Consider the following 23,223-nt stretch of genomic DNA (forward strand, 5'->3'; position numbering starts at 1 on the left):
CCAAAGAATGAAGGGGACCGATTGATTTTTCTTCTGAAAGCGGAACGCCAACTTCAGAAAATAAGCTTTTAAGATTGGAAATCGCTTCTGCTGGTGCATCTGAAGGAGGAGAAATTACTAAAAAATCGTCCAGCAAGTGGAGCAAGAACGGGACATGATAGACATTAAGGAGAATCCAGCATAATGCTTCCGACAGGGTATCAAATATCTTCGGGCTGCTGCGGCAGCCGAAAGTCAATTGAGTGGCAAAATAAAACTTCCCTTCCCAGCATATACCAAACAGGTGCCGGAGAGAAGGATGGATTGGCATTACTTTAAATGCGTCTGATATATCTGCTTTTGCTAACCAGGAACCACGACCTGCTAATTTAATTGAATGTATTGCGTCTGCAATAGTGATGTAATGCAGGGAAAATTGATCTTGGGGAATTAATGAGTTAATGCTGCTGGTGCTTGACCCCCGTGGTGCTGATAAATCAATAATGAGACGCTTTTTTCCTGACATTTTCCTCGTGGCAATGCCGATAGGATTAATTCTATATACTGGAAAAGGAGGAGCTAAAAATGGACCGACTATAAATCCTTTCTTAATTTCTTTTTCGATGAGAGACTGCACTGATTGTGGATCGTGAGTCGCTGAATAAAGATTTTTGCTTTGGAACGAGGAAGAAGGAATTTGAGTAAGACCGGTTGAAAAACCATTTTTTAATCCGTCGATCAGGTAATTAATTAAGTTACTGTCGGGATGATTCTGTAATTTACTTGATAACGCCAGGATGTTTATAGGAGTAAAGACGGTGAGCATCGGGGAAAGTCACTTGCGTTTTAAAGGGCAGATTGTATTAGAGTGAGCGTCACCGCAATTGCTGCACATGTGGATAAAATTGCATTGCCTATTCGAACAGAAGCCAGTATTGAAATTGTTGCAGATTTGTCTTCCTCCTGAAAATCTGATACTGCGCCCGTATTTGTCTTTCCTTGTAGATTGATCGAGGGGAGCTGAAGAATGTATAGGATTAGGTACTGAAAATCTGTATGAATTAGCGGCGAAACCGGGTGCTTTAGAAGTTGATGCAATTGCAGCTTTAGGGCAGAGGGCTGTTGAATGAGCTGTTGAAGCGCAGACCCCACATGCATTAGCCCTTAGACCACCAAAAATTCTATTAAATAGATCTGGATCAGGTTTTGCCCAATTGATGATGTGATTATCTGCTGCCAATATCGCTGCTGCTTTTGCAGAGAATGCTTTATGATACTCATAAAACATAGTCCCTCAGTATCTGACAGACAGCTCCACGATGTAATATTCGTAAGATTCCAATTCAGCTCTGCGGTTAGGATATACCGAGCATAACACATCCCTGAATATGGAGAAAGCAAGGACAAACTCCCCTAATGTAAGATTTTTAAGCAGTCTGGGATCTCTGGATTTTAGAGTTACCGCCAAATCTCCACAATCGACTACTCTATGGTCCAAGAATTCCGAAGTCGTCATTAATAGTGAAACAAGATTAATGTCCTTACCTTCGAGAATGACACGTCTGATTTGTGGAGATATAGTGTGACGTCTCGCTGCAGTTGGAGAGGAGGATCCGTATGTAGATGCAGTAGCGAGGTTGTATATTGGAGGATCTGCTTCGCTGGCTGAAATTAGGGCTGGACCGTAAGAAGCTGTAGGTGGCGCTGCAGTATTTGATGCTGAAAATAATGACTGCGCTGTAGATTGTTTTCCCTGTTCCATAACAGACACCCTTTTCTCTAAATCCGACAGTTGAGAACTGACCGAAGATAGAGTATCGGAAAAAGGCTGCATAAATGATTTTATCTCGTTGAATATTTGCGAGTGTTGGGTTTCAATGGCTGGCTGCTGGTTAGCGGTGCTAGTTGTGGGGGTGGTTAGATCCGGAATAGACTGCCTACTGTCTGTTTTAGGACGCAGAATGGCTGGGCGCGGCTGATTATGTTTTTTCGGAGGAAAGACTGGTTCTGCTGAGATTGAATTGCAATAGAGAATGAAAAGAGACTCTCTATCACTCCCTGCCGGAATTGCATTACCATTTTTAAGGAGGGTTTTTATCAATTTATTCATGGGCCAGTCCTTCCAAAACAATCGATCCGGAGGGGCGTCCTGAGGCCGAAGACGCTTGGATCGCCGCAGATTCGATGTTTGGGTGGCAGGAACGGTAGGCAACATTTGTACTGGAACCTGGTCGAGAGCCTGATCAGGAGCCTGATCAGATGTAACTGAAATAGCAGAAGGGGAGAAAAAACGGAGACTGGATGGACCCTGGATTGAAGCTGAAGGAGAATGATCTGTTAATGACAGAAAATCCTGGGAATCCTCAGAATCCGATGACAGCTGCTGTAAGTACTCCATTATTGAGGTACGCAAATGTAGATGGGTCTTGAAATCGCTTAGGTTTAAGCCAAAAAACGAAAAAACACAAGACAGCGAGGTAGAGGTGACTAAAGTTTAAATAAGGTAGGTTTAATTGGTGACAGCAGATGATAGGTTGTTGGTGCCTAGCTCCGCCCCCTGAACCCCACATATAGGTTAACATTTAATTAAATGGAAAGAATGAATTCACAAACTTTTTAAAGGATAGAAAATGTTAAATAAATACATAAATGAGAGGTAATTAAGTCCAAGTTCTTACCTTTCAAATGAGCCGTTGGCAATCACTCTAGGGCTTGTAGAACCGGAGAAATGATGTTTGAAGTGGTGAGTGTCAGTGAAACTGCAGTGAACAGAGCCGAAATGCAGCTTCCATGTATTTATATTTTAACAGTATTTTTCCTGGATTTAATGTAAATCATGTATTTTTTTCCTAGATTTAACCAAAAAAAAGTTCTGATTTAGTTTAATACATGCATGTTAACAAACACATTCTAAAAGGTTTTGAAATGTGTACATTTTTCTGGCATTGTAATATACAGAGGAGGCGGGGAAGCAGGGAAGCTCTTGGAGTGTAACTGCAGCTCTGCAGCACACAATGCCAAATCAAACGCTTCAATGGGTGGGGGCTCATTTAGTTTCAGATTTAGCTGGCAAAATAAATATTTATTTTGTGAAAACCCAGATTTATTTTTTCAGATTTAATTCCTGAACGATAATGTTTTTTCAGATGGATCTGTTAGGCAAAAGTTGAATGTATGCAACAAAATGTATGCTAAGTAAGGGGGTGGCATATAAAAAGTTTGTGCACCACTGATCTAAATTACAAGTATGCTGTTATTTTCCACAGGAAATAAAATGACCTTGGTTTGTAGTACCTTTTGTAGCCTATGTGTGCAACCAAATTTAAAGTCTTAAGAGATTAGACAAAAGTAGGGTATTTCACAAAAGTATTTCACTTTTACATTAATTTAATGACAACACAATTTAAATATTGGGCCAGGTACGCAACAGGGGGTACAAATGCTTAGCACATTCATCTTAACTTGAAAAATCAACAAGTCAGGGATTTAGATGAAAGGTGCATCAAACATTCATCTCCTCTGCACTGTTTTTATAACAGAAATTGATGTCAGTGGTGAGCAGGAAGCCATAACCCAAACCCCAAGAGTAATTGAGGATCCTGAAACAATTGTGTGGTTTTATTAGGGATTGTGATCTGTATCAGCCCTTTGCACCTATTTTTTGTTTATAAATAGGGTGAGCATAAACTAAAACCAACCTGACTGCTCAATGCTAAACTGACATTCGCATTAAAAAATAAGCAAGTTGTTTAAAATGAAAACCTGCATTCCTGGAGAATTAATTTAATAAATACAAATAACCACAGTAAAAAACACAAATCAGTAATCCACCTGATAATGCTTAGCAAAGATAACATGTGCCTAAGTACCTAATGTAATGTTTGGAGATAAAACCTTACCTATATTAACCTTTGAAAGCATAGTGATTTAATAACAATTAAATAAGCTAGGCAATGGGTTAACTTGTGATGCTCAGTATTGAAAATCAATATTATGCTGACCTTTGAATAAACCATACCACAGAACAATTGATTTGCAGTACAATGTATCTATGGGAGTTGGGAGAAAAACAAACAAACAAACATCAATACTACAAGACTATAGCTGAAACAGATTATAAAATGCACTGTGATGTTGATGAGAAAATGTCATTGTGTACTAAAATAGAATAATATCCCTAATTAAACTATACATACATAATATGAGGTATTTTTTCCATTTGGGTACTGTTCTTGGGAGGACCAAAACAGTGTAACTATGGACTGTAATTAAGTCTTTCTCAACATAATTAGTTATTTGCTGAACATAGGTAGATGATGCGGGTGTCAACTGGTATGCTTTGGCAGAGACATATTGCAGATACGGCATATCTCATCCCAAATGACAAATTCCATCAGACATCTACAGTATTAAAGGAAACTTCAAGTTCAAGAACAGTAAAAACTAAGGACACTTTGAGGGCTATCTAGTTTTTTTTACAAAAAACATTTGTGCTGTCCAAAAGTTAACATTACCATTCCTATTACCAGTTAAAATGAACATTTTCAATCTTGTCACGAATCAAGAGCATTCTCATGTCCGATGCAGTGGTCATTATGTTGACCCTTGTGACAGTTAAGCATCCCGACACATATAGCAGGGTACTTAACGAAAGACAAAGTAAATTATCCACAGATAATTACCACTCCAGAGGATATTAATGCAATTATAAAGCAAAAAGAAAAAAAAAGTTTTGAACCTGGGTTTAGGCTGCTTGAAATGTATGTTGGCATTTAAGGCAAGTTTTATGATTCTACAGGTTTAGAATTCTTTAGTTGCTTCAATATTCTTACCCCTTGTCAATGTAAACAGCAGTGCCATGCACTGTACATATCTAGTCATCTCTGGTATAAAACCATATGACTGTCATTTGTACTTGACAGTCAGCCTGGGAACAAGAACAAAATGTTGTTTATATTTCAATAAGACATTTACATATATGGCCAGCATTGTTCTCTGTGTCCGCAGACTGAATTTTTATGAAAAGCAGTGCTGCACAAATAACAATTCTAAAATTGTATATTACCCACTACAAGCTTTCTATCAAGGTAGGTCAAATCCCCTTATCAATAATTGTCAGGTTGCCTGCATTCTATTACTTGATGTATGATTTAAATATGTCAGCATTGTATAAGAAATGAACAGCACTGTATTTTGTCCTCAGGCTGGCCACTGTAACGCTAATCTAGGAACCCCAAATGGAAACCTGTCTGCTCCTAAGATATTATTTAATTTATTTAAATTAATGGTCAATACAAAACAAATTGTGTGATTTATAATAGCAATTTTCTTGAACTACATCCCTTTCTAGCTTCCTGAGTTTTAGAAGTAGGGGGCATTATAATGCCATTTCTTAGTAGAAAAGTGTTAACACCTGTGATAGAGAGAGAAAGGATCGATGCTGTAAATCTCCCTCCCGATTAGAAAGGGCGCTGTGTAAGGGGGAAGGTATGCTGCCTCCTAGATCTGCCACCTCGGTGGTAGGTGGAAACCGGAAGGTGACCATATTAGGAGGGGTGCGTAGCTGCAAGTACTAGGGACGATTCCATTGCAGTCAGCTGTGGGGCAGCCCTCTATTGGAGAAACCATGGCGACGCGCTGACTGCAGGGAGGAGTTTGCTGGGTACAAAGGGGAAGCAGCTACGTCAAAACCTCCCCTTGCGCTGAGTTAAAAAGCGATCAGCCGGAGCCGATGTTTGTTTTCTGTGATTACGTGTTTTATTTTTGTGTGTTAACAGAGGAGCGAGAGGACGGGAGGCTGTAGCCAGCGAGCCAGCACATACCTCAGAGCACGCCCCTCATTGCACAGCACTTCACAGCACAGCGCACGCACCACAAACCTTGGAAGAAAATAGTCCCGAAAATTTTTAAAATAAAGAACAAGCATGACATACATATAAAGAGAAAAACAATGAGTTTTGATTTAGTAAATCAATTTTTATTTTGTATTAACTTGTTAGGGTTTTAAACCCCTATTTATAATCAGGACATTGTCTGAGAAATGAACGGAGCAATTAATGAACAGTCCATGTACAATGGAGTCTGAACTATCAATAAAATCTCTCATTACATAACACTCTAAAATGCCTCCTAACTCACCATGTTTCTACCTTCAGCCAAAACCTTTCTCTCCTGAATTTACATATGAATGGCGCAATATTACTGAACTGTCTCGCTTTGTTGTTGTTGAAAGACGCTGTGTCTGTGCTGCAGTCGAGCTAGCAGTCTGTGATTGGCACTCAGCAGTTGCAGATACAGGATTGTGTGTCTTTGTTTAGTATTTACTGTCCAATAGATGTGAACTATACTTAAAAATACAGCAATTCAAAGAAAAAGCCAGAACTTGTGCGGATTGATTTTAAATTGGATTCACAGTTGGTGCTGAGACACTTCAGCGGGCATCTACCGTATATTAGAACCTGCTAGAACTGGAAGCTGATTGGCTGACGTTACTGAATCGTTTTCTAATTTTTGTTATAACAGGAAATGTAGTGCTTCACGCCAGCATTAGTTGATTAAGTCCTCACCTTTTATTATTTTAAGACTTAATATATTCAGTCATTTATTAAATGGAGAGAAACATTTTCTTTGAATTTCATGGCGATGTGGAACTGTCATACAATGTAATGTCAATACTGACACTATAGTCTGATTCTGGATGATGAATATCACATTTCTAAATTGAGAGAAAATGATATTAAAAATGAATAAATAAAATATGCCAAAAATTTACAAAGGTAAAGTGCACAAACTGCCACAAACTGTTTAAGGTTCATTCAATTTTTTTTTTTTTAATTCCTGGTAGAAGTTAATTGGAATAGCTGAATACCCTATTTTGTGTTATTATCTTGATATTTGTACAGGAAACATTACACAAATCCACAGATGCATAATGAATTCTACTAAACAGCTTCTCCATATGAAGCGTAGCATGTTTGTTAGAAAAAGGTAATATATTTGATAATGCTGTGTCTGCATGGCTTAGAAATAAAGAACAACATCTTTTTTTTTCAAAAAGTGTATACGAATAGCAACAGGAACTACCTTCAGTAGAAAATCAAGGAAGCTTTGCTCCCTGTAACCTCTATCAGTCATAATCTAGAACACTGCCATTTCCTATTAACCAAGCAACAGGGGAACTAAAATTACGTGTGCAAGTCCATATGAGTCCCTCAGTGTGCTCCACAGCATTCTGATGACTTACTTACATGGAGACTATAACACACGTGGCTGCAGTGAGGTTCATTTGAAAGGCCACATCACCATTAAAAAAAACAAACAAAAAACAGAAAACATACTACTCCTTTCCAAATCCTGTTGATTTTATTAAAGAAACTACTCTAGTGGCTTCAAACGTATCCCACTGTATACAGTGTATTATTAGCAACCCTGATTATTAGCAACCCTGATAAAGACAACTTTTGGTTATTAACAACATTTTCCCAGGAACCAATCCCGTCCCATAGACTTTAATGTTAATGGAATTCTGATATTAGCAACTGCACGTCGCTTATTGACAACTGTATTACTAGCTGCCAGTGCTACAGAGCACACTTGCATGATTTATATGGCAAGCCAAATTATCATTTAGAGATATCTCGAAATGAATTTCAAGATATCTTAAATTGAATTGAATTGCAGATATCTCAAACTAACTCGATTTCAAGATTTCTCAAACTCATTTTGAGATATCTCTAAATGATAATTTGGCTTGCCATATAAATCATGCAAGTGTGCTCTGTAGAACTGGCAACTAGTAATAAAGTTGTCTAGTTTGAGATATCTCAAATTGACTTCCTGTGAAGTCAATTTGAATGGACTTCCGGCCCATTTCAAGATATCTCAAACTAGACAGGAAGTCAATTAGAGATATCTCAAATTCAATTCAACATATCCAAACTGGACAGGAAGTCATTTTTAGATATTTCAAAATTAATTTGAGATATTTCATTTAAAGCTCAATTTTGAGATATCTGTAATTGGAGCTTTAAATTAGATATCTCAAATTCAATTCGAGATATATTCAAATTAATCCTGATTTCAATATACCTCAAATTCAATTTGAGACTTCTCAAATTCAATTTGAGACTTCTCAAATTCAATTTGAGACATCTAGACAGGACTAGACAGGACATCTAGACAGGATATCTCAAATTCAATTTCAGATATCTCAAATTCAATTTGAGACATCTCAAATTCAATTTGAGATATTTCAAATTTAATTTGAGATATCTCAATTTGAATTTGAGATATCTCAAAATGACTTCCTGTCCAGTTTGAGATATCTCAAATTCAATTTGAGATATCTGAAATTGACTTCTAGACAGGATATCTCGAATTCAATTTGAGATATTTCAAATTCAATTTGAGATATCTCAATTTGAATTTGAGATATCTCAAAATGATTTCCTGTCCAGTTTGAGATATCTCAAATTCAATTTGAGATATCTGAAATTGACTTCCTGTCTAGTTTGAGATATTTTGAAACGTGCTGGAAGTCTATTCAAAACACAGAGCATTTTCACAGGAAGTCAATTTGAGATATCTCAGATTCAATTTGAGATATCAAACAGGACAGGAAGTCAATTTGAGATATCTCGAATTGAATTTAAGATATCTCAAATTGAATTTGAGAGATCTCGAAATGAGTTTGAGATATCTTGAAATGGAGTTAGTTTGAGATATCTGCAATTCAATTTAAGATATCTTGAAATGCATTTCAAGGTATCTCCAAATGATAATTTGGCTTGCCATATATTTATGCACATACTTCATGCAGCTTTTATAACACACTGACTTCACAACTGCGTATTTCTGGCGGACTGAGGCAGAATCGTGGCTTTGAAACTGCATGCAAAATTGAGATGGATTTACAGCAGGAGGTCGTACATTGTAAAAAGCAGACAACATTGCACAATTTCTTATTTTAAAATGGTGTTTTCTAGAATTGATTGTAAGTACAACACATAGTTTTATGTTTGCTTTACTCATTGTAAGGACAATTGTAGTACGTCGCTGTGTAGTACTATTTAAGCCTACATCCTTTTTATTTTGTTTTACACACGTGTGAAGTAACAATTCTATGGGTATTTCGTGTTTCTGTATATATATATATCTGTATATGTATTTCGTGTGTATATATATATATATATATATATATATATATATATATATATATATATACACACACACACAGTTAGCCAGCATCTATATTAAACAACTGAGGCTAATAAAAAAAATAGTTAATGGGTGTACAGCTGGATATCTTTTTGTTCATTAGGACCACACAGTGTGCACCATTTGACAGTTACTAGAAGGCAGGGCACACTGTTTTTTTAAATATATGTCCTCTTCACAGCATGATGGCTGACATTTGTGCTGATGGTATCTTAAAACCTTTGTTATTTTGAAGACAAGGAATCTGGTTGACTTCTTGAGGCAAGAAAGGAGAAGAACGATAAAAACCTTAGAAGCAATCTAGATGCCGATCCAAAATAAGGATATATTTATAAAGATGGGGAATCTAATATATTCCTGTCCAATGGCTGAAAATGTGTAGCCAAAATGAAAGGATGAGCTCTACATTGAAGCAACTTGGAAGGAATCAATAATCGGTTTGTATGTTTCTTTTACATATTATTTAACTGTTTTAAAATCAGACATGAAACATGTCCCTGAGTTTCTTTATGGGTTTATAAAATGATGCAAACAATAAAAATGGTTGAAGTGGTAAACTGTGTTTTGAAGGTTATTTAATCTCATGTGTAGCAAACATAATAAAAAGGGGAATATATACATATATATATATATATATATATATATATATAATATATACAGTAAAACAAAAAGAAACTTACAAAACAGAATTAAAGTTGTGTTTTATAGTTATGTGAAATATGTGCAATCAGTACTACATCTGCTTTTCACAATACAAAATATTCCACTTTTTAAATGTTTTGGTTTTATTTCAACAAAACTTCATGCAGGTTTGAGGGCACATAAAAAACACAATTTATTTGTCTCAGCTGGCCACCGAACCCTTTTGTAACCAGTTCTTTCTATGAACAGGCTGTGTAAAATAACCATTTCTCTAAATTAACTATTGTGATTTGTGTCTTTACCTTGCTCATAATAACTAATTTAATGACAGAAATTATGAATTTATTTGCATTGAGGGATTTTAATTGACTAGCTGTATTTGGTATTTATTTTGCATGATGAGATAGATATATCACTTTTGACTACCCCATGGCAGCAGGCTTATTTTTTTTTTCTGTTGTGTGAATGTTTGGTATTCAAGCTGAATACAACTATCTGATATATATGTGGGGCCATAATTCATACCCATGACTCTTGGGACAGCTAGCGAAAAAACTTAATTTGTTGTGCAAGCCTGCTGATATTAATATAGTAGTTAGCAATGCTACACTGACCAAATACCATTACCGGTGGCATCAAAAGAAACTGACAGAATTAGACAGACCACACATTCATCCCAGCCTTATTTTATAATGCCCAGTAACAACAAACAAAATACATTGGATAGACTATTGCAAAAAAGGATATTTTTCTTGTTTTGGCAAAAAATGCAAAAAATAGGAATAAATCAGACTCTGGACCCCTGCCAGTCTGATCAAACAATATCTTGTTGATGGAGGTAATCTGCCAGCTCAGGTCTACCGCAGGAGATGAAAATTACAAAGCTGAAGGAAAATCAAGATGCCAGCTGTGATTTGCTTCTCAATTGAAATTGAAGGAATGAGCAATACTACCCTGGCTACCTTTTTAAAGTATGCTATAAGATTCTGTCGAGATTGAAGCAGCACAAGCAGAATGAGGCAGTTAGAATGAAAATAAGTTTGCTGCCTTGGATGCTTCTTTAAAAATGTGAGCAAGTATTCTAGTGACAGGTAAATTGCTTCTGAGAGATTCTGGAACGAAAGTCTGCACCTTTTAAATGTTACATTTTAGATCCATCAAACATACAGTACACTTTGAAAGTAAATTGATTTAGCTTTTGAATACTGAGAAGTAAGTTCATAAATATAAAAGAAAATCTTCCATCATCAGAGGTTGGGTTGATGATTCTTGTTCTGTTATACAATATCTTTCTTCTACACTACAAAATAAATAAATAAATAAATAAAAATACATAATGCCTTTTAAATAGTTAATATATTACCTAAAAACAGTAAAGTGACATCCAGAATGAACAAAATGTATTAATTTTCAATAAAAAGTTGTTTTACTTAGTAATTTATAAACATATTTAAGTAATTCCTTGTAATGTAGTAAAGTCTTTACTTGAACAACAAAGTCATAAATTATAGTACATTAAAAGCAATGCATTTGTACTAATGATTAGTAAATTTTCAAGCAATTCCCTTTTTGTATGTATTTTTGGGTGTAGATAAATCCATTGCTTCCCTCCTTCTAACCCACAGTCTTTCTCAATGGAAAGGAGAAAGGTGTATTGCACTTATTTTGAGTCCAAGATGCATCAGCGAGCGAGAGAGAGAAAGACAGACAATCCTAGGCTTTTCGACTAAAATACAAACAGGTATGGATATAAGAACTGGTGAATCATAATTCCTACCTGGAAGAAGTTGTCCCACAAGATGCTGGGAAATTGTCAGTCTGAAGACAGCTGTAACGATAATAGAAGCAAGTCCTGTCCATTTGATTTGCATGGTTTTACCTTCCTTGCATCACCCAGATTCTGTCACACTTGCAATTATCTGCAATAAATGAAATACTGTTACTACATGGAGATTATTCAGGTAGCATTTAGTTGCAAAAACAAAAGAACTACAGCAGCAAATACTGTATTTTTCCAGGAAGATGCTTTAAATAACTGTACCGTTGAGAAAATGTTGTGATTCTCAAAACTGAATCTTTAAGGTAATTTTCCTGGGTTTAATATTTCTAAAGGGAACCCTTCTGCTACATTAAAATTACTGGGGGTTGAGTCAGATAAGTTCACGCTGGGAACCCTGTTAATCTCCATGGTGACTTCACGGGTGAGACCAACTCTGACAATACCAAGACCACAATACAAGACATAGACATAGACGTTGATATAATATACAAACTGACGGCACTCAATTAACAGCTTCAGTGTGGAAGGCCTCTGCTGAGAAGGCTGATATTCTGTCTAGCATGAAAGCAGATATTAAGTGTTTGCAAGAGACACATCAAGAGACAGCAGCACTGAACATCCCTGGTATGCATATTACAGCAAACCTCGAAAGCAACTTCTATGACAGCGCAATATTATATGTGACAAAAGACTGGTGAGAATCACTGTTTGCATGGCCAACCGACTTTCCCCTGCCATGAAAACCATGCCAGGTCGATGGAAAATGGGGTAAACCTGACTTACCCCCTCTGAAAATGCAGGCAACTTCAGAGGCAGGTTGTGTCAATGATCCCAAAATCTCAGCATAGACCAGTACAAGTGACAATAGAGGCTGCAGTACAACCCAGGAAAACAAAATACTTGCCGAGATTTAACTTCAGGAAGGCTTTACTTCTGAATTGGACAAATTCATTTGTACTATTATTTCAACATATAAGCACTATGGAGAATTTGGAAGACAAAAAGGATGCTGGACACTATGTACCTGAGCTCTCAGAACAGCAAAATAAGAGATATTCAGAATTGTTTGACTTGGATCCCTTTGGTGAAGAAACCATTGAGCTCAAGGAAATGCTCATGACCTTTGACACAATAGTAAAAAAGCTTGGGTCACCATTCGCAAGCTGAACCCTGATGGACAACACTTAAAGCTCATCTCCGCAGTCAAGCCAATTTGACCACAAGGCACATATTGCAGTGTGGCAAAGTGGTTAACAGTGCGCAGGTGCAGGTGATCAATGAACAGACAGACAATTATAATCCAGGTGCAAAACAAACAGTAAACAATAAATGATGGTAAGTAATACAGCGGCGTGTTTTACTTAATTTGTAATCCCCAGGTTTGTCCCGAAATAATAGTCCCGTTTATTATACACCCACACAAAACACATACACAAGTCCGTTTAGTGCGTGAATTATTCCTCGTGGTGCGAAAACATTTATTTGTGATACAAGTGCAGTGCTGTTCCGAGTTTGTGCTGGCCTCTGGCGACAGCTCCAGAACGTGTTAGCTGTCTAATGATAACAAGCAACAATTAGACAAAACAAACAAACACTCATGATACTGATACACAAAACACAGGTCCTTCTGGGTTCTTTTTCATAAACCAAAACGAAAGAACAGATTGCGTCACTCCATCCCTTACTTATACCATCATTTATGACCCCTTGGTAAACTATTGCAGCCGCTCCTCCAATCCGTGGCTGTCACATCATTTCCCTTCCGGGTCGATGAGTTAATGTACTGAAGCTCTGCCCCTTTTCTAGGCCCTAAGAACGAAGTGTCAGGCCAAGCAGTCCAGGGTACTTTGTTCCCGTTACTTAGCGCCCTCACAGGTTGGGAGGGAGTTCAATACAATCAGATGGATTTAAATACTTACTTTAACTCTTTCAAGAGGTCTGAGAAAGATCACTCAGAACTCTTTCATCAGTTACTGTATCTTAGGGTAATCTTACTATATAGTTATTTAATGCTAAACAATGAGTCTAGCTATAAATGGGGAGATATAAACACAGAAGGGGACTATAAACTATGCATTAATATCAGTTAAATCATTAAACATTAATGTTTTTATAATTACTTAACCAGTGTAGCTGATTGTCCAACAAACTGAGAAAACATATTAGCCTCAGGGCTCAAACAAAATATATGCCCTGTTTGTCTTTCTTAACCTTAATCTTTCTTAAACCTTTGTCTTTCTTAAACCTTAAAGAATTGACAGTACATTAAAATGCACTAACCAACAGAGAGCGCTATTTTACTATGATATAGAAAAAACTACTACATTTTACTTCCTCTTTCTAAGATATATATTGCTATAAAATATCCTCTGAGGTCAATAACATTTAATATTAAAGAGATCATATGTTTTTTTTTCTAAGTTTTACTTACTTGTTTAATATCCTTTTATGAGTGTTCTATATGATCCACTATAGATACCAGCAAAATAATGCTTCTGAAAACCACAAGACTAATTGAAGAAGTAAGGTGGGTATTAGTGTTGCACTGTGCACTGAAGCCCATAGATTAAGCACTATGCACTAAAACCTGAACAGCACAGGTATAAACCTCACCACAATCTGCCTTTTCAGAAGTAATGTTTCTGGAATAATTAGTAAGCGTGGCAAATAGTGATCTAAGCAGAAACAACAACAAAGAATACACAAGTAAGCGATTAAATATAAGGTACAGAGTGACACATCCAGTGAAGGCGCTCCACGTGGAGTGCAGGATGTGCCCTATAACCTGGACGTCGCTGGTTTGTCCAGGCTATTCCACTGCCGACCGTGTACGGGAGCTCCCAGGAGGCGGCACACCTCCCCCCCTGGGTGGCAATTAGCCGAGCGCAGGATGTCCTCGGCTCACCGTGCACCAGCGACCCCTGTAGACTGGCCGGGTGCCTGCAGGCTTGCCTGTAAGCTGCCCAGAGCTGCGTTGTCCTCCGGCGCTGGAGCTCTGGGCTGGCTGAATAGCGGAAGGTGGAAACTTCACGAGGAGGGAGCCAGGCTCCTGTAGTGACATCGCCTGAATAATCAAAGTGCCGCCCACAGTTAGGATCAAGCCTGTTTCCCTTGGGTCACCTCATCCGCCAACACAGGCGGATCTAAGCAATACAGTCCCTTCGCCACAGGCATAACACAGACATAAACAAACAAGATAGCTGCTGCCACATCCAGCGCTCAAAAAATATCACAGATATGTTATTGAGATGTTATAGTAATAAAATAATGACTTGGATAGCATTATCGAGGAGTTTGGTGATGAAACAAGTGATCAGGAGATGATTTATCAGTATGCACTACTATGAAGAGATGTTTGAAAAATACAGCAAACAAGGAGTGGGGCATGGCTGGAGATGCAGTACTGAGTGTCCTGTTTATATGCAGTGACTAAAACCAGTTTTACTGTGAATAAAATTACTGTTAAACAGCATGTGTAAAATAAACAGCGTGTGAAAATAAATTGGATCTGACGCACCTCACAGGCGCTGAATAAATGGACCGCAAAGGGTTAAAACTCAACCCTGGTAGCCCCTCTGCCATGGTCCGGCTCTCGGCTTGCATTCAAGACATCGAAGTCTGGATGTCTGCCAGTTTTCTTCAGCTGAATACTAGCAAATCTGAACTCCTTCTAGTAGGATCTAAAACTCAATTTAAGAATCTAAATATAGCTGCCCTGAACCTTGGAAACTGTCTGCTGCTGCCTTCCCGCACAGTACGAAGCCTTGGTGTACTTCTTGACAGCAACCTCACCTTTGATGCCCACATCTCCACTGTGGTCATATCTTCCTTCTACCATCTTCGAAACATCTCCAAAGTCCGTCCCTACCTTTCCCTCCCAGATGCGGAGATACTTTGTCATGCATTTGTCTCCTCTCGACTCGACTACTAAAATTCTCTATATGGTGGTGTGACAGTCTGGCTCGCAGTGGTGATGTGGATGACGTCACGGACCAGGAAGTAACTCAAACCAAACAGTGGATGGGCGGTTGAAGCTGAGTGTTAGTGCACTCAGCGTATTTAATAAACAAAATATTAAACAAATTAACACAACACAAAACAAAAGGGCACAAGGGCCAAACGAATGAACAAACAAACAAGTAAGTGATGTGCTGGGAAATCCAGCACGTCTTAGCAATTGTTTTGTTAATGTTGCTTTTTCTCTCTCCGCTCTCCCGTACTCTCCTCTACACTCTCAACCCCGAGTGCAGAGTGCTGCTGGTTTATATACTCTGGCCGAGGGATTAACTAGTTGGTAATTATCTTATTATCCCTCGGCCAGAGTCTGCACGCGTTTGGTAAGGATGCATGACTGTCAGCTAGTTAAATAATCAGTAGCTGATCAGCCATGCATCCTCACGGGGTTTTTAAATATAATAACAAAAGACGCGGCGCTTTTACCCGCGCCGCAAACAAAAATACAAATAATAATAAATAGGGGCGGGACACTCCGCCACACATGCCCCCCCTTGTGCGCAGCACACATGGCCTTTTCGGCCACCTCCCCCCTTAGTCCCCAAAGTCCCGGTCAGCAGTCCCGGCGCAGGAACAGGGGCAGCAACGGGCCAAAGGTGGCGGCCACGGTGGGATGTCCTCCTCCCACCCAAACAGCCGTAGTGTTCCAATGGCCCGCGCACCGGCCAGCTCCTCTGGCCAAAAAATTTTTGGGGGTGGTCTCCAGACCTGCCCCCCCTTCTTCATGGCCGACAGCTCCCCTCCGTGGGGCTCTGGCCACCCTTTCTCCTGCAGCGAAATTGCTGCGGGGGAAGCTGGTCTCCTGACCTCCCCCCCCTTCTTCATGGCTGACAGCTGCCCTTCACGGGGCTCCAGCCACAGTATTTCCTGCCGCGAAAGTGCGGCTGGGGGAGCTGGTCTCCTGACCTCCCCCCCTTTTCCATGGCTGGCAGCTCCCCTTCGTGGGGCTCTGACCACATGATCTCCGGCCGCGAAAGTGCGGCTGGGGGAGCTGGTCTCCTGACCTCCCCCCCTTTCTTCATGGCCGGCAGCTCCCCTCCGTGGGGCTCCGACCACAGTGTAGTGACCCCAGGCGAAGCAGGATCCCTGGCGACCCCAGGCAAAGCAGGATCCCTGGCGACCCCAGGCGAAGCAGGATCCCTGGCGACCCCAGGCGAAGCAGGATCCCTGGCGACCCCAGGCGAAGCAGGATCCCTGGCGACCCCAGGCGAAGCAGGATCCCTGGCGACCCCAGGCGATGTGGAACAGGCAGCCCCAGGCGATGCGAGGCAGGCATCCCTGGGTGGTGCGAGGCAGGGCAGGAGCAGTCCTTCCCATGACGGTGGATGTGGAACCAGCAGGTATTCACCCTCTGCTGGTGGAGGTGGGAGGGGAAAGCAGTCCTCCCACAGCGGCTGAGACGGAACCAGCAGGTATTCACCCTCTGCTGGTGGAGCTGGGAGTGGCAAGCAGTCCTCCCACGGCGGCTGAGGCGGAACCAGCAGGTATTCATCCTCTGCTGGTGGAGGTGGGAGGGGCAAGCAGTCCTCCCACGACGGTTGAGGCAGAACCAGCAGGCATTCATCCTCTGCTGGTGGAGGTGGGAGGGGCAAGCAGTCCTCCCACGACGGTGGAGGCGGAACCAGCAGGCATTCACCCTCTGCTGGTGGAGGTGGGAGGGGCAAGCAGTCCTCCCACGACGGTGGATGTGGAACCAGCAGGCATTCACCCTCTGCTGGTGGAGACAGTAGCGATGGCTCCTCTCCCTCTGATGCTGGAGACGGTAGCGATGGCTCCTCTCCCTCTGATGCTGGAGATGGCAGCGATGGCTCCTCTCCCTCTGATGCTGGAGACGGTAGCGATGGCTCCTCTCCCTCTGATGCTGGAGACGGCAGCGATGGCTCCTCTCCCTCTGGCGCTGGAGACGGCAGCGATGGCTCCTCTCCCTCTGGCGCTGGAGACGGCAGCGATGGCTCCTCTCCCTCTGGCGCTGGAGACGGCAGCGATGGCTCCTCTCCCTCTGGCGCTGGAGACGGCAGCGATGGCTCCTCTCCCTCTGGCGCTGGAGACGGCAGCGATGGCTCCTCTCCCTCTGGCGCTGGAGACGGCAGCGATGGCTCCTCTCCCTCTGGCGCTGGAGACGGCAGCGATGGCTCCTCTCCCTCTGGCGCTGGAGACGGCAGCGATGGCTCCTCTCCCTCTGATGCTGGAGATGGCAGCAGCAGGGTCTCTCCCATATCCGCAGCCAGGTAGTTGAACACCATGGCTGCGATGTCTGGGAGGGAAGCTGGGTGGTGTTGCTGTTCCCAGGCCTCCCAGCGCTCCCCATCTCTTGCCCACAGGAGGTTGATCACTGCAGGGAGGGCTTCCTCATAATCCCTCCCCGGCTCCACCAGCCAGTCCCAGACTCCCTCAGAGGAGAGTGCATTCGTCCTCTTTGGAGGATGCAGGTCCTCCCTCACTGGACGCTCTGGCTCCTCTTTCTCCTGCCATGGAGGGGGTTGGTCTGGTGCCACGTGCCCAACCTCACCAACCGCGAAGCACCACTCCTCACCCTTCAGGCAGGTGAGGCAGATATCCAGTGTGGCAAGGTAAGGCTGATGTTGCTGCGCCTCCTGCTGCTGTTGTTGCTGCTGCTGCTGCTTTCTCCTCCGGCTACTTTTCCCCATTTTTAATTTGAAAAAAAAAACGAACAAACAAAAAAAAACGCACTTTTCAATCCTGGTCCGGCTGTTGGAGGCGTTGTTTGTCCCACGCAGGACACCATATGTGACAGTCTGGCTCGCAGTGGTGATGTGGATGACGTCACGGACCAGGAAGTAACTCAAACCAAACAGTGGATGGGCGGTTGAAGCTGAGTGTTAGTGCACTCAGCGTATTTAATAAACAAAATATTAAACAAATTAACACAACACAAAACAAAAGGGCACAAGGGCCAAACGAATGAACAAACAAACAAGTAAGTGATGTGCTGGGAAATCCAGCACGTTTTAGCAATTGTTTTGTTAATGTTGCTTTTTCTCTCTCCGCTCTCCCGTACTCTCCTCTACACTCTCAACCCCGAGTGCAGAGTGCTGCTGGTTTATATACTCTGGCCGAGGGATTAACTAGTTGGTAATTATCTTATTATCCCTCGGCCAGAGTCTGCACGCGTTTGGTAAGGATGCATGACTGTCAGCTAGTTAAATAATCAGTAGCTGATCAGCCATGCATCCTCACGGGGTTTTTAAATATAATAACAAAAGACGCGGCGCTTTTACCCGCGCCGCAAACAAAAATACAAATAATAATAAATAGGGGCGGGACACTCCGCCACAGGTGGTCTCCCGACACGCATCATAAACCAACTGCAGCTTGTCCAGAATGCCGCTGCCAGAATCCTTACCAGATCTAAAAAACGTGATCACATCACCCCCGTCTTGCCCAGCTGCACTGGCTATCTGTATTTTCAAAACTCTCTTGCTCACCTACAATGCCCTTCATCACACAGGTCCCGAATACCTCCTCAACCTGCTGACCCGCTATGTCCCTGTCCGCAAGTTGAGGTCCTCCGACTCTGGCCTGCTTGTTATCCCAAAGAAAAAGTGCACCACACTTGGAGAATGCTCATTTAGCTTCATGGCTCCGACTCTTTGGAACTCTCTCCCAGCTTTGGTGCGTGATGCTCCCACAGTCGCTCGCTTTAAATCAACTCTCAAGACCCACCTGTTCTCTCTTGCTTTCCATGCTCTTTAAGCCTGATATCTGCTATTAGCTGCTGTGTTGCTGCTACTATTTCATGTATTATGTTACTATCATGTATTATGCACTTTCCACTGTATTTAATGTACTATTTCATGTATTATGTTACTATCATGTATTATGCACTTTCCACTGTATTTAATGTACTATTTCATGTATTATGCACTTTCCACTGTATTTAATGTATTATGCATTTATTTTTTATGTTTTATACTGTATATCATGTATTATGCATTTCTCTGTATTAAAGTATTATGGATTTTCCTTACTGCATCTTCTAAAGCGCTTTGTGATGGTGGTCCACTATAAAAGGCGCTATATGAAATAAAGATTGATTGATTGATTGATAAAATTCTAGGTGATGCAAAACCTTTGGCCATAGCTGCTGAAAAATACATATTTGTGTCAAACGGGATTGTTAGTTAGTTCATGAAGTATTTTATTTCATTTTTTTTAATTAAGTTTCAACACACCAAACCAATACAAAAAATCCAATACAAAATGCACCGCTGTTTTACAGACATGCAAAACAAAATAAAAATAAATATAAAATAAAACATACGAAATAAAATAAAATAAAACAAACAGTAATACAAAATATAAAAAAAAACAGAAAAGTGGTGATTGGGTCTCAACAATTACTGCAAGATGCAAAAAGGCACAGAGGAAAAGCCTAAGGGAGGTTGAGAGCTTCAGGTTGTCAATGTAGGGCTGCCATGCAGCATAAAACTTGTTGCTAGACCCAGAGAGTATATCTGATTTTCTCCAGTTTGAGATGCTGCATGACATCTCTAACCCTGTGAACATATGAGGTCGGGGCCACTTGCTTCCAATTTAACAAAATAAGACGTCGGGCCAACAGTGATGCAAAAACCAGGGTGCTCCACTGAACTTTAGACAGAGGGATACTATCAGGCTGTCCCAAAGATTGCCATATGTGGTGTGGGGTCAATAGACAAATACATTTCGTAAAAGGTCTCAAAGACTAAGCTCCAAAATGAGGCTAGCCTGGGACAGCACCAGAACATATGGATCAGTGAGGCAGGAGCCTGCTTACATCTGTCACATGTGGGGTCTAAATCAGGGTACATTTTAGCCAGCTTGGTGTTGGACATGTAAATACGATGCAGGATTTTGAACTGAATGAGGGCATGACAAGCAAAAATGGAAGAGGAGTGCACTCGGAGAAGAATAGAGTCCAAAGGGCCAATGTAAGGAAAAAAATTAATTGTAAAATTTGGATATCATGCCCTTACTATCTGGACTATGTTCAAATAAAGAATACATTTTGGAAGGGAATATGGGGAACTGGTTCACTTTAAGAAGTTGTACTTTAGTAACTAAAAATAAATTGTAAGAAATATGTAGTGTTTTTTAATCGAATTTCGCTATGAAAGTAGTATTGTGTGACAGACAGGATTTTTCAATCTAGGTGTATTTATTTATTTTAGTTTAAAATAAGCTTTTTGTAGGGTAATGTGTACTGTATTACTGTAAACCCAAATGGTTAAGAATTAAACATTAAATAAAATTCCGACAAGGAACAGAATATAAACACGTCTTAGTGGTTATTTTGGAAACACAATTAAACTGCACACTGATTATAATGTAAACATGTACATTATTTTTCTTCCAGTATGAATATGTACAAATGGGTTATGCTTCACCTTGATCAAAAAAGCATTACAATAATTTTGAACAGGAATAGACCTTGCTGTGCTATAAGTAGGTAATTATGAACCCACAAAAACACCAAAATAGCCGTCAGGAAGGAAAGAAAGAAGCATTTGCATTGTATCTCATTGTTTTTGGTCATCTACACAGGCTTTAAACACGTAAAACTAATTTATGTTATTAAAATAAACATGCAATGAGTCTCGGATTTAGTAATGAAAAACAGAGTGTAGATCTGTATGTATTGTATGTGAATGAATTGTGCAGGTATTTACAAATTGAGGGAATACTGTAACAATGAAAAACATATTTTTTTGCCATTTAACAATGAATTGTAGGCTATTTAGTGTAACTGTGTGGTGCTGTCTTGCTGTGCTATTTGTCATTCAAACAAATGTTTTAAACATGAGAAAAATAACCAGAGCTTGACGCTCCAGTGCCTTCTGCTTTCTTGTGCGATGGAAAGGAAACATGTGCTAACATTAGAGGATCCTTTTTTTCTCAAACAAAAGTCAAATATCACAAACTGTGACAAAAATTACTTTTCTGGTGGTTACAATTCTTTTTCAGGAAGGCATGTGCATATCGGCTATATAAAATATCATACTTTTTTAAATCAAGTCTCCACTGCCCCTAACCTCTCACTCACGTCCAGCACCTGTGTGTGCAATTTATTTGATTTTTTAAAAAACCTGACATCTCAATATTTCGGACAACCTGTCTGCCTCCAGCCGTAGCCATAACGGAACGAAGTTAACAGACAGTGTATGCCATTGACGTCTTATTTGCATACCTCTGACAATTGCATACCTCTGACAATTGGCAAGATAAAATCTCTCGGTAACAATCCGTGACGGCAAATCACATCCTACAAAGCAGTAGTTTTATAAATTGTGTGTTAAATACTGCCCAATAATTTTGTTTTTTAAAACTAGAACCGCCGCGGGATTAATGAGATTTAAAATGTAAACGAATCTGCGTACTGTCAATGCAATGTGGTTGTCCGTTTAAAAATAAAAAAATAAAAAAAACAAGAAAGAACAAAAAAGGACAACCGCATTGCATTCACAAACACAGATTTGTTTACATTTTAAATCCAAACCCGTCAAAATGACTACCGTGGCGGTTCTAGTGTTAATGGCCGGAAATTACCACCATCTTTTATGCATTTGGCCTGGGTCTTTTGTGATGTTGGATTTGTCATGTCTTTGTTTGCAGTTCAGCTAGGCATCACATTTTTGTCAGAGTTGAATTTGGTGACACCTAACCTTTAATTTTGTTAGTTACAAGGAAATTTAATTTACAACAGAACTTTAATAGGTTAATCTAATTTTGTTCTGTATAGCATTCAATACATATTCAGGATTTAGGCCACAAATAGTGTGCACTGACTATTCATTTCAGTCAAAATATACAATAGATTCTTCAAAAGAATAAAACAACAATTATATATTATTTTCCACTAATGCGTTGCATATGATTAATAGAAAGCTAAAGTGTTTTTTTTTTTTTTTCTCAAAGACAAGCTGCCTCACAGCAGGCAGCAAAAAGAGATTCAATTTTCAAAGATAATTGTATCAGATAACTGCCTCTTCCCCTTTCAGAAAAAATCTGATAAATGCCTAAAGCAGCCAGGCGATTTCAACAGTATGCAGCTGGGCCAGGGAAAGAGCTGCAGGGGAATGACAGGAATTATACGTAATCAATAATGATCCATGTATTTTGAAACACAAAAAATACAACATTTTATTTTGAAAAGAAAGAGAATATATCAGAACAAACAACTGTCTTTTTTATGTTTTTATAAGTCACTAAAATGCAACTTTTGTTTACTCGGTTAGGTTGAAAGTATATAGTCTCAATATAGTCTTTACGTGTTCAAGCAGATTACCCCTTGTTGAAAATATCAGCAGTATAGGTGTTTTAACAAAAACACCATTTAAAAAAAGAAACTCTCTTAAAATGTGTGTCTTGCTTCCTGAGCTTGAATATGTCTTTTATAACCTCCTGCTGCTCCAAGTTGTAGCAGGACCATGCCTATTTACAGAACAAAAATACCTTTGGGAAATGTGCCTGGAATTGTCAACAAAATCTGTTTTCTGCAAACTCAGGTGTAACAAACCAATATAAAAGAATTACACTTTAGTATTATTATGAGATAATAATACTAGCATAGTATTTTCCTTTTGATGTATGTA

General features: G+C 40.0%; 1 protein-coding gene across 3 annotated transcripts in view; it reads right to left on the bottom strand.

Annotated features, from left to right (window-relative positions):
• Positions 1 to 23,223, bottom strand: part of LOC117405462 (roundabout homolog 1-like) — a 440,349-nt gene that overhangs the window by 359,090 nt on the left and 58,036 nt on the right. For all 3 annotated transcript variants that reach the window (XM_059031316.1, XM_059031315.1, XM_059031313.1), the window contains exon 2: positions 11,615 to 11,756. In XM_059031316.1, the coding sequence (XP_058887299.1) occupies positions 11,615 to 11,708 (94 nt within the window). In that variant the 5' untranslated portion in view covers positions 11,709 to 11,756. The remainder of the gene's footprint in view (positions 1 to 11,614; positions 11,757 to 23,223) is intronic.

Source organism: Acipenser ruthenus, chromosome 9 (assembly GCF_902713425.1).
Source record: "Acipenser ruthenus chromosome 9, fAciRut3.2 maternal haplotype, whole genome shotgun sequence".
Lineage (NCBI taxonomy): Eukaryota > Metazoa > Chordata > Actinopteri > Acipenseriformes > Acipenseridae > Acipenser > Acipenser ruthenus.